The 12402-nt window shown below is 45.5% G+C and overlaps 1 protein-coding gene across 1 annotated transcript; it reads right to left on the reverse strand.

The window, feature by feature from the left end:
• Nucleotides 1–4605, reverse strand: epoa (erythropoietin a). Its single transcript, XM_068755866.1, has 5 exons — nt 4584–4605; nt 1155–1285; nt 920–1006; nt 533–697; nt 1–153 (listed from the first exon to the last, which is right to left on the reverse strand). The coding sequence occupies exons 1-5, from the start codon at nt 4603–4605 to the stop codon at nt 1–3; spliced, it is 558 nt and encodes a 185-aa protein (XP_068611967.1).
• Between the last annotated feature and the right edge of the window lie 7797 nt (nt 4606–12402).

Here is a 12402-nt window from a genome sequence, read left to right on the forward strand (position 1 = left end):
TCAGCTGACGTGCTGATTGCAAGCCGGCGCGTCCGACAGCAGGTGGTGCACTTTGCCTCTCAGGAAGTTGACGTGAACCTGGAGCAGATCTGTTGCGGAGGACACCGTCCACGATCCCTGCAGCGCCGCGGCATTGGCCGGTGGAGTATATTCCTGAAAGAGAATAACGATTTTTGCTGTCATTTTAACAGTTCATGAGTTTCTCTGTGTCTTTGTTCTGAAAGAAATGGAAAAATAATTTACAACACCGCCACACAAATTCCAACATAGATTAGCAACTTCTCTTGGAAGGTGGATTTTAACCAAACTTTTTCTTTGTTATCTTTTTTAAAACCAAAAAACGGGGACTGCGCTGCTTTTATTCCGAAGCAACATGATTTATCTACATATCTCACTGGAGTGGCTCATTCAGTCTTTTGTTTTTTTTTGTCACTCGTCTAATTCCAGCTGATTGAGGAGAGGTTAATGACAAGGCTCTGCTGGGATCTGTAGTTCTTTGTAACTTGGTATCGCCGACCCTGCTGTGCCTCACCTGGATGTTGAGGCTACGCAGCACAGCGTTGATGCTGAGCAGGTTTCTGATGGTGTTGTCTATGTGGCTGTGCAGCGCTGCGTTGGTGACTGAAGTCCTTAGGAAATTGAGGGCCTGTTGGAAGAGCCATAATCCAGACTGCACCTCCTGGGCCTGCTCCAATGCCTTGTCAGAAGAAAGGAGATGGCCTCAGGATGAAAGTCAAATTGATCGGAGGAAACGTAAAGGTCTGGCTTGGCTTGTCTTGCAGATCGGCTGCAGCGACGCGAGGTCGTGCACAATGACTGGCGATTGGCTGGGGCGGACTGGTTTCCCCCCTTTGGACCAGGACTGCATCTTCTCTGGAGTCTGGGTTGGGACATTCAACCTTTTTCACTGGTTACTTACATTTTTCCTCTCCCAGACATCAGGCTCAACTGAGGTTTGGGGGACGGTGACGGACTGGGACAGTCTGCATCCTTCTCGACATGACTTCTATAAAAAAAAAAAAAAGATTGTTAGCAGAGTTCAGGATTCTTTGACTTGAATGGAACATTAAAGGTTCCCGGCGGGTGATTCCGGGTCCGCCAGCTTTTACCTTCCCTTTGATCTCAGCTCGTTCATGCACATGTTTTCTTCTCACCATTGCAGCTACTGCATCTCGTGCTTCTTTGATGAAATGGTCCAGGACCCTCAGGTCACAGATGGGCCTCAGTGGGGATGGCAGGCCAGGTGGAGTCCACTCCAACACGATCAGCAGCAAGGCAAGCAGTCCTGCCGTCACAGACAGAAAGGCTGAAAGGCTGCTGGACAACAAGTCGCCAGTAAGGAACAAGTCGAGACCCGTTAGTATCCAAGTCATGATAATAGACTGCCAAAGCAGGGAGGCACGGTGGTGCAGTGGTTAGTGCTGCTGCCTCACAGCAAGAGGAAGGAGTTTGCATGTACTCCCCCGTGTCTGTTTGGGTTCCCTTTCCGGGTTCTCCGGGTTCCTTCCACCAAAAACGTGCAAATCCATTGAATTGATGACACTTAATTGTCCACAGGTGTGAGTGTGTGTGTGTGAATGATGGTCTGTCTGTGTGTGGCCCCTGCGATGAACTGGCGGCTTGTCCAGGGTGTAACCCCACCTCTTGGGATAGGCTCCAGCACGACCCGGTAACGGACAAAGCGCTGAACGTCCGCACACGGAGGTGTTTTATCGGGGTTCATTTTAGTGAAGTGAAGAATCGTGGGCTGGAACGGGTGGAGGAAAGTATCAGGTGTGCTCTGTGATAGGAGAGTGTCAGCGACGGTGAAGGGAAAGGTCTACAAGACAGCGGTGAGGACAGCCATGATGGACGGCTTAGAGACAGTGGCTCTGAGGAAAAGACAGGAGGCGGAGCTAGAAGTGGAGGAGATGAAGATGCTGAGGTTCTCCTTGGGAGTGACCAGGTTGGGCAGGATTAGAAATGAGACAATAAGAGGGACAGTGAAGGTTAGACGTTTTGGAGACAAGGTCAGAGAGGACAGACTTTGATGGTTTGGACATGTCCAGAGGAGAGACGGGGACTACATCGGTAGAAGGATGCTGAGGATGGAGCTACCAGGGAACAGGACTAGAGGACGACCCAGGAGAAGAGACATGGACGTAGTGAGGGAGGGTGATTTGGCGACCCCTGGCGGGACAAGCCGAAAGTACAGCAGTAGTAGTCGAACACACTCTCTGAACTCTCGGAACATTGTTGGAAAGGAGAGTCAGCAATGCGGATCATGTGGACTTCAGGCCTCGTTCTTCTGTGCAACACGCTGAATGCACCCTTTGACAGTCGCCAGCGTTTGTGACGCAGACGGCTAAATAATCTAAAAGCTGAACTCCACAAAAGGGTTCTGGCTCACGTCGGCGTTTCTGATGCGCCACTGAGGGATAACAGGAAGTATAACGTCAAGCGTTAAAATACCAGCGACCTGTTTCAGAGTCGTTGATTTCGATCCTCCTTTTCTGCAACATTTGCTCACTACTGCCGCCGCCGCTTGCTTATTTGCACTGTGATGTCACTTCTATGCTGCAAATTTCATTTTCTTCTATTTCAATTGTTTTTACGTAGCTTTGATGTAAAAGAGAACGCCCTCCATTGTTTGAGCTTAACTCATCTTCATCTTATTAGCGCTAATAAATCCTGCGCCGCCGGGCCGGCTGTCATCCTGTTGGCGGCGCATTAATCAGCGGCTAATACATTTAATGGTTCGCTTTCAAAGCAAATCCCAGTTTGAAATATTGCCTACGGTCTTTTCCAGGCCTCTTCTGAAATGTGCGATTCGTCTACATTAGAGCTCTTCAGATCAACAACGTGCACCATTAAGACGTGCCCCTCCATTGAGCGGTGTCAGAGGTGGCGTCCGTGCAGCTTCGCTCTGACGTTTACCGACGACCCCGCGACCTCTGCCGATGCCTACGTGAGAATGCATCCGCATGAAATCACACTTTCTCTCTCGCTCTCTACATTCCAGCTTCCAGGATCACAGCCAACCAGAAAGTTCACGGCTTTCTCTGCCAACTCCAGCTGCCAAAGGCAGCGTTGCTATTTTCAAATCGGAAGCTGTCGTCCACAAGTGGAGCGCTTCATGTACGTTCGCGTGCCGTTTAACCCTTGTGTTACCACTTCACATTTTTTCCCCATTTCAGAAATCCCAAACTCTCCCTCACAGAAGCTGATTTTTTGGTGAGGCAGGTGAAATCTCGAAAAACTTTCAGCATGAAAATCCATTTTTGGCCTGATATTTTCTTCTTTTTCTCCAGAAAGTGTCCAATTCATGTAGTGTTGGGACCTCTATCTCACCACCGAATTTCCTCTGGATCGGACCCAGAATGGAGTTAGTAAAAAAAAAAAATAAGATTGAAAACCCCCTTTATGGATTCAACTCTGGCCATTTTTTTGTCCACTTGAAGGGTCATGGATAAAACAAAAATGCATTATAGGTTCAAATAATGGATTTTAATGCTGAAAGTTGAGATTTTCAAATTTCACCCAAAATTGGCCCCCATTGCATAAAAAAAATAAAAAATACTCCCCCTCCTCCCCTGTGACTTTTTGTTGTACTTTGTTGTAGAAAATGTTTGTCCACTTGAATGGAACTTGGATGGAACTTTTCTGGGGGGGTAACACAAGGGTTAAGATCAGATCTTCCCTGCAACAAAACCGAGTTTTCATCAAAAAGGTGACAAATAGTGACAAACATGTGACGGCATGTCCTGTTTAGCTTTACAGGAATCTGCCGACTCAGCGCTCTCATTCATAGGGTTAGGGTCGCTTTCCAAATCTGCCGTGTCATGCTCGAGGAGCGAACGACCGGTGATTCGGCTTCCCACGAGACAGGAAAACACAGCGCGTTATCGGCTTCAGCGAACACGAACAGGAAAAAATACATCTGCCGCGTCGGTGGAAGTCAAACTTACAGATATCTTAAAAGAAAAGGAAACAGAGAGAGTTTTAATGATCCTGAATCGTGTTCGGTGTTCAATGCCATTCACCGGGCAGCACATGGCCTCTCAGAAAATAAGCCATTCAGAAAATGACATTTTTGGAACACTTTGCTTAAATGTTTTAACCAATAAAGAAATCATTTATTCTAGTTTGAAACATGTTCAACATTGATGCAGGACAAACTGCACGCATGCATGACCTTTGAACTAGAACAAGCCGTAATGATAAGCTGACGGAATACTTGTTATAATAGAAAACTTCAAATGTACGCGTTTTAATGGAGCCACACTGAGGGTGACATTCTCTACGCCATTTGAACCATCTCTCATAACACAGACCACAATCTAATTACTGCTTTGCAACTTTACAACTTTACAAAAATCTCTTCTGAATCATTAAACAACGACGTTTCCATGAATCGCAGCGCGTCAGTGCAACCCCCGCAGCGTGCGTGGACGTGCGCCACGTGGGACTAACGTGAAGTCAAAGAGCCGACAGAATCACGCAAAGAAGCCAAATAACGCACACGGAGCCGTCCACGTGAACGGTACCCACGGCGTGGCCGCGCGTACGCACGCAGACCGGGTGGAATCGGAACGCGCTCTTACCTCGACCTCTTTTCTGCAACATTCGCAAACAGGTGCGGCATCTTTTAAGAACATTGTGAAGCAACGAACGCTCGAGCAGGACGCAAACGGGTCGAATGTCAAACGGAACCAGAACCAGACGCGCCGCGTCGGTCCGATCCTCGTGGAGATCCGCTTCCAAATGGACGCGCACCGCTGTGGAGGGACGACGGTCTCCTACCAGGCTTTGCGTAACTGCTGCTTCTGGCAAATCCTTAATGGACCCCCCCCTCGCGATAATGTGATAACCCGCAAGGACGCCAACGCGCCTTTTTACGCACGACGGGTGGGCGATTTAAACAAGCAACCCATTGCAACCCATTACGCAAAGCGTGAATATAGACTAAAAAGATATCATGAAGGCATGTCCAAAACTCACGAGGAAAGTCCATCGCGGCATCCGCATCGCGCACGCAGGCTCCTGGCGGTTTGTCCCGGCTCGTCCCGGAGGTCCGTCTATCGCCCATTAATTGGAAACGAGGCTCTTTTGTGGATCTGCACTTATCCGGTTGGTGTCTCTAAAGAACCGATTCCGTTTGATTGATGTATTGATGACTTTGAAAGTCACTTTTCATTGTTTTAATGACGACAGTCGACACTACCCCCCCCCCCCCCCCCCCCTTTATGTTTTCTTTCATTGTGATCCAAATAATAGGATGTGCTTGTTTATGAAACATTTGGAAAAAGTGAAGACAGACGTGACTTCCGATCCATTGTTGGGAGGATTTCAAGACGCAACAACAGTAAGAGAAGATGCTCGTGTAAATATATTCAGTATTAACTAAGCCTTAGTGTCAGAATCACGTTAAGGAATGACAAAAGAGGCAACTTAGAAATCAATGTTCCATTTAAAAAGTTCATTTCAGGGTTTGAACCCCTTCCAGGCCATTTTGAACACATCTGGATGCTGAAGGATCAGATTTAGAAAAAAAAAGACAAGTTAAGCTTTCAGCATGAACATTTTCCAATAAGGACAATGCTGATCAGAAGATATAATCTGTGATTATATCTGTTAAAAATATTTAATTACAATGATTGCAATTATTTTCTTCCCCCCCCCCCCCCCCCATTGTGAAATTGCAAGTGTTGGAATTCATTCATCGCATCAGTCGTCCATTTTTAGGAGAGTTTTCTCCCAATATGTCTCCGATGGAAGAAAACATGAGCCCAGAACATCGGAGCCAGGATTGCGTAATTGAATGCACAATATTACATAAAATATCATAATATAAAACATCAACAAAATCAGTTCAAAATATCAATCTAAAGCTAATAGTTTGTAAATATGTGATACAGCAGTTTATTTTTGTGCACGTTAAAGTCCCAAGGCCTCTTCCTGACCGCCGTAAGAGCGTCTGGAGCCAGAATAAAGGAAATGCACTGCAGTGATATTTCCTGGAAGTCCTCGTCGAGTGTCAAAGAGGAGACTTCTCCATCAGACCAGACAGGAAGTCAGAGTATGTTTGTGTATACATTCTCTGGAGCCGACATGCTGTTGACACACACACACACACACACACACACACAGCTTCACTCAGAACATCAGATTCAAGTTTGCTGACCTTGACACGTCTGCATTCCTGCTATTTCTCAAGCGGTAAAATGTATCTTTAAGAAAAGGGTTAATGTCAAACCAACAAAGAAACACGTAACGTAACTCTCATTTCCTCCCTCACTACGTGCACGTATCTTCTCCTGGGTCGACCTCTAGCCCTGTTCCCTGGCAGTTCGCTGACACTCTCCTATCACAGAGCACACCTGATACTTTCCTCCACCCATTCCAGCCTGCCTGCACACAATTCTTTACTTCCTTTCCACACTCTCCATCACTCTGCTCTATTGACCCGAGGTACCTGAAGTCCTCTATCTTCTTTACATCTATTCCTTGTAACCTCACTATCCCCCTGGGACCTTCTCATTTACACACATTTACTCTGTTATACCTCTACACTAAACTCCCCTGTTACTCCTACTGCACACTTCACTGCTGTCGTACATGTCCTGAACTACTCTGACATACTTCTCTGCCACTCCAGACCTCCTCATGCAGTACCACAGTTCCTCTCTGGACACCCTGTCATAGGCTTTCTCTGGATCTACAAAGAGAATGCAGCTCCTGACCTTCCCTGTACTTCTCCATTGCTAGCCTCAATGCAAACATTGCGTCTCTTCCTTATGGGATGGGAAGAAGCACTTCAGGCTAGACTAAGGACAGAAGTAAGTGTTTGTGAGCAGCCGTATGTCTTTATGTGAAGACTTCATCATATTACTCATTAGCTTTGTCCCCCTATATTTCCACAACTCTGTATGTCTCCCTTCTTCTTGAAAATAAGCACCAGAACACGTCTCCTCCATTCCTCTGGCATCTTCTTCCCCTCTAGGATTGTATTAAAGAACCCAGTTAAAAACTCTACAGCTTCCTCTCCTAGACACTTCCATACCTCCACAGGTATGTTGTCCGGTCCAACTGCCTTCCCATTCTTCATCCTCTTCATCGCCTTTCTAACTTCACTATTGCTAATCTTTGTCACTTCCTGGTCTACAACAGGTGCCTCTCCTCCCCTTTGTTCTCTATCATTTTCCTCATTCATTCATTCCTCTGAATACTTCTTCCATCTTCCTAGCACACTGCTGGCCTCTGTCAGCACCTTCCCATCTCCACCCCTCATCACTCTAACATGCTGGACATCCTTCCTGCCTGTCTCTGTGTCTGGCCAGCCTGTACAGATCCTTCTCCTTCAACTATAATCACAAATGTGCTTAAATGCACGTTCGTGGGCGTTTCCCCCCGGATCGGAATGATCCATCCATCTGACACCTGACCAGGTGTGACTCATCACAGAGCTGAATAAACAGCATCGTTACCTCACAGGATCTTTAAGTCAAATATTTAATGTACAGTACATTCACTGGCTATATGATATAATGTATTATTTTATTTTTCTGATGAGTCAACGTTAGTAATACGTAGTCACCACACCAGGTTTAAGACAATGTTGACAGATTGTTGCACAGTTTGCTCAAAGGACTGTTTGCTTATGTCTGAGCCAACATGAGAGACACAGAGAGAGAGAGGGTGAGGGTGGGGGGAGGACAGGTACGTGCTTGCAAGCCATGCTTCGTAGGGGGATCAGCGTGGAAGGAGGGGGGGGGGGGGTACGCGGGGGCAGGGGGTTCCAGTCAGAGTGACTCCTCGGTTCATTGATTTAAGTGGAGGCGGGAGCGATGCAAAGTTGGGATGGATCTAAGCACCCCTTTCCCCGTGCCTAACTCACGCCGGTTAATAAACAATGCAAACAAACAAACAATGCCAAAGCAGTGGGCTGCTGTCACGCCGGAGTCTGTGCTCGTGTGCGTTTCACTTTCTCATCCAGGGTTTGGCTCCCAGTCTACTCCTCTGGCGCGACACAGGACAGGAAGCTGACAGAGAAGAATGCGGTGGGGGACCGACTGAGGGACACGGGAGCCGAGGCGGGCGCCAAAACAGTAGACACTGATGAGGTTAGAAGTTATTGTTTCAGCTTGGAGGCATCCACGGTGACAAGAATCACTCTATTGAACTTCTTTTGACCCCAAAAGGAGTTCAACAGAGCTTTTCTGGTCAAACTAGAAAGGCTCTCAGAGGGCGCAGACCCCCGCCGAGCAGCTCATTCCCCTCCTAATTGGATTTACCTCGTCCACATGCATGGTGATCTGGATCATCACCAAAAGGTTCTAAATTGTTCTTGATATTTTTATACACCAACCACGAAAACTAAACGTGAATCAGAGTTGATATGTGTTTTTTTTTTTTTTTGCAGATTTAGGAATCTGTAAATTAAGTTTTCAATGTTAAAATGTAATATTTTTTCCTAGCGTCATTCTGGATCAGATCTGGATGAAATTCGGTGGTGAGATAGAGGCCCCCACCCTACATGACTGCCAAATTCCGTAAACATTGGCCAATAAACAACCGAGATATTAAGGAACACATTTTGAAACTCCATTGACTGCAATGTTAATGAAAATTTCAAAGTGATCCAGAATCCAGGATCTCTTCCTGACCCAAATGTAATCATTACTGGTAACATTCACAACATGCCCTGAAAATTTCATCAAGATCCGTCCAGACCTTTTTGAGTTATCCTACTAACAGACGGACGGACAGACAGACAAATGGTACATACCCCCCCCCCCCCCCACCCCCCTCGCCTCGGCAGAGCTAAAGATTGTCCGGGACAAGCAGGACTCAAGTGGAGTTTCTTGCTCGCCAGTATGACAAAAAGTATAACTGTATGAGTCCCAATTCCCACAAGATAAACCATTAATTACAGGCTGAACCATGTCCGCCTGGATCAGCGCACGTTGCTATGCGTAGCACTGGTTCTTAATAGCTAGAGCATCTATTGCTCACACATTCGTCACTTCCTCACTTTTGAATTCTTCATTAAAAGCACGTTTTGGTTCATGGGTGGATTGGCACAGGTGTCTCAGTAGTCCAAATTGGAAAGGGTTTAGCTGGAAGTTACGAATGAGATTTTTTTAAAACTCCAATCGTTGTAGCCACTTATAATAAAGGTACGAGAGCCTTATGTTGGCCAAACTGTGGATTGTGTGATTTTAAACTGGAACGTAACAATCGATATCTCCCTGATAATTCTTAGTGGCAACATATCTGATGTCAGTGAAAAATGTACAATATATCCGGTCAGGGTTGCTCACAAAATGATTACCCGGTACTGTGAATTGGCTCAAACAACAGCCGCCTACCGTGGAACAGTGGGTCCAAAGACTGAAATCTGTGAACTGTATGGAGGAGATCACGGCAGTACTACGGCTAAATGAGGACAAGTACTTAAAGAGATGGGCGCCTGTAATTTCATATTTGGAGAAGTAATAACAATTCTTGTTATTGTCTTTTGTTTTCTTTAGCTCCCTTTTCAGAATACTCGCTATTTCTTTCTAATTGTGAACATTAGTAATTCAAGTTTGCAAATAATGTACAAGTGCAATTATATGTCAAGGAATGTTTTGTTTTAATAAAGAGTTCAAAAAATAAAAATAAAAGGACGTTTTTCCTCGTCGCTGTCGCCACACGTTCGGCCATGGGGGGGGGGGGGGGGGGGGGGGGGTTCAGGGTTTTTGTTTGTGTCTCAAGTTCTTAGTGTAAAGCGCCTTGGAATAACTTATATTGTGATTTAGTGCGATATAAATCTGTTGCTTCGTTTACAAGGCGTGACTTTGCTTTTTCCCCTACGCACTGTTCTTCCCTTCTTTCTGCGGTCCTTTCTCGAGTTACTGGAGCCGCTCGACTCCTTGTGCTCGTCGAAACTCTAGATTTTAGCATCGCCACATTTACGAAGAATGTCGGCTTCTGCACAAGTTGATTTTAACGCATTTTTCTCCCGATAAAGTCATGCAAAATGCAAATTTGGGAAGGCCACTGTAACGTATTTCGACAAACCGGTGGGATTTTACAAATGTGAACTGTATAAAACGATAAGCATTTATAGTTTTATACATATAGTCTTGTTGTGTTGTAGCTGAGGCCAAGACTCTCTTAGACAAAAGTAGAACCAAACAGGATGCCCTTGGTGGTGCAACATTTCTCTTTGAATGTTGAGGTGCCGTCTAAGGAATGCTTGGATCACACATTCCAGCTTAAGCTGAGGATACACTGCAAGACTTTTTTTTTTTTTTTTTGCTAGATTTTACCCACAATTCCTCTCTGTACGTTTCATTGGCACAAAGATCTGTTTACCTTCTAAACTGAGACGCTGTTCCAGCGTTCGGTGCATTCATTTGGCGCGTCCTTCTCCCCGTCTCGTCCTAGAACCCACAACCGGCTTCTTGGTTTTGCTGATCTCCACAATTGAGGATATTGTCTGTCTTAGCAAAAAACATTGCCAGGATGCCAGGCTCTGGCTGTGTTGTAAGTTTAATGACAGCGTTGGAGATGTGTGTGTGTGTGTGTGTGTGTGTGTGTGGCCACGTGATCATGCACGAACCGGGAGTGCCGGTAGGGAACAGAGCACAAACCCCTTGGGGACGTTGTTGAGATTTGGGGGGAAAGATGTGGCGCTTGCCTACCCACACAGCCTGGGGTGCGCTTGTCAGGAAGCTCAGAGTGTCAGGCGGGTGTGGAGCCCCCCCCCCCCCAGGTCTCTGGTTCAAACCCTTCTCTGACTGCATGTTGGAGTGCTCTGCTCCTGATAGCCGTCATATCAATGTGTGAATGGCTGATCATAGACATGCGGTGGGTGCTCTGAGCAGGAAGCAATGTATTGTTCCTGCTGAGCAAGTTGGCCCCTTGCCTGGAAACCTCTCTGCTGTCAATGTATGAGTGTGTGTGTGTGTGTGTGAGTAGGTCATCGTGGCAAGTCCTGCAAAAAAAAAAGGATTTGAAGGCTTTGGTTGACCAGAAAAGATGTATAGAAGTCTTTTTACTGAAAGATGCCGCTCTTGAATTAAGCTATATTCCCTCAGAGAAATAAGCAGTGCAATCTGAGCGTGTTTTATCATGCAGTTCATCTGTTGGACTTTGATAGTTTTCACAAAGAAACCATAATAATGATGGCGGAACATATGTTCTATTAAATTCTATTAACTGCAACATCTGGCGCTGGCCTGTTGCTGCAGAGATGAACCCGATCAAATCCCGGACCTGATTCAGTCTGGGTGATACACTTTTAAAGGATTCCTCTTTGTGAGGCAGTTTATGACGTTTATGAACTTGGGAATTTTTAAATTTCCAAATGAAGTTGCGATAACCTGCATATTCTCATTTTAACGAACCTACTGGATCATTGCAGCATGTGTGCTTGTGATTGCTGCTGGTTTGAGCTCCTTAGCAGAGACAGAGCTTGAAGTAAGAGCACCGAACTGTCCCAGGCTGTGCTGTGATGAACTGATTTCACGCTTTCCTATCTGCAGCGGCGTGATGGACCAGAGGACGTGATGGACGTGATGGACGTGATGGACCAGAGGACGTCTGCCTTGCGCCGAGACTCTCGCCCGCTGTCTGTTGAGAAATAAATCGCTGCTGCGGAGACGACCTCCGTGTCAGCATTGAGAAGGTAAGTGAGCAACATGATTCTTTCCAGTAGCGAGCGTTGTCTTCAGCAACAGCTCTGCTGACTCTATAGGATGATGCTCATCAGGGCCCATCATCATCATCATCATCATCATCATCATCTTAATGCTTGGCTTAAAGATACATTTGAAGTTCTGACAGATTTCTGGACAGAATGACCTCCATGTCATGAAATAATTATATACAGTACTGTTGTTTCTCTTTATATATTTGAGTAATTCCCCACATAATATGGATTACTCTAGTTGTTTAAGGGCACCATTTATTGTATATCGACACTACCGTGACTTAGACATCATGAAGCTAACACAAATAATGCGTAAACCACACCTGCAATACCTTTTTCAGTGGTTGCACCAAAATTCCATGTTATATCTTAGTTTTGATGTCTTCAGCATTATTCATATCATGTACAAGATATTTTCCCCAAATTTATGAAAACCCTGTAGTTTTGACTTGGTACTATATATATATATACTATTATCAAAAGCAAAAAAGCCAAATAAAAAGCTAAACATTTTGAATTGAAAGACTAAAAACCTTAAAATGAAAAGAAACATTTTGAGAAACTCAAACGTTTCCAGCACAGAGACCTGCTCAGTTTCACCACCTGTTCTAGAGAAATATTCCCTTTCTCCCATCACAAATACTTCTGAAGGGAGAAAGGCTAGGTCCTGTCAAAGTGCTTTTTTTATAATCCAAGTATCAAGAAATGTGACAAAACAATGT

Source organism: Brachionichthys hirsutus, chromosome 23 (genome assembly GCF_040956055.1).
Source record: "Brachionichthys hirsutus isolate HB-005 chromosome 23, CSIRO-AGI_Bhir_v1, whole genome shotgun sequence".
Classification (NCBI taxonomy): Eukaryota; Metazoa; Chordata; class Actinopteri; order Lophiiformes; family Brachionichthyidae; genus Brachionichthys; species Brachionichthys hirsutus.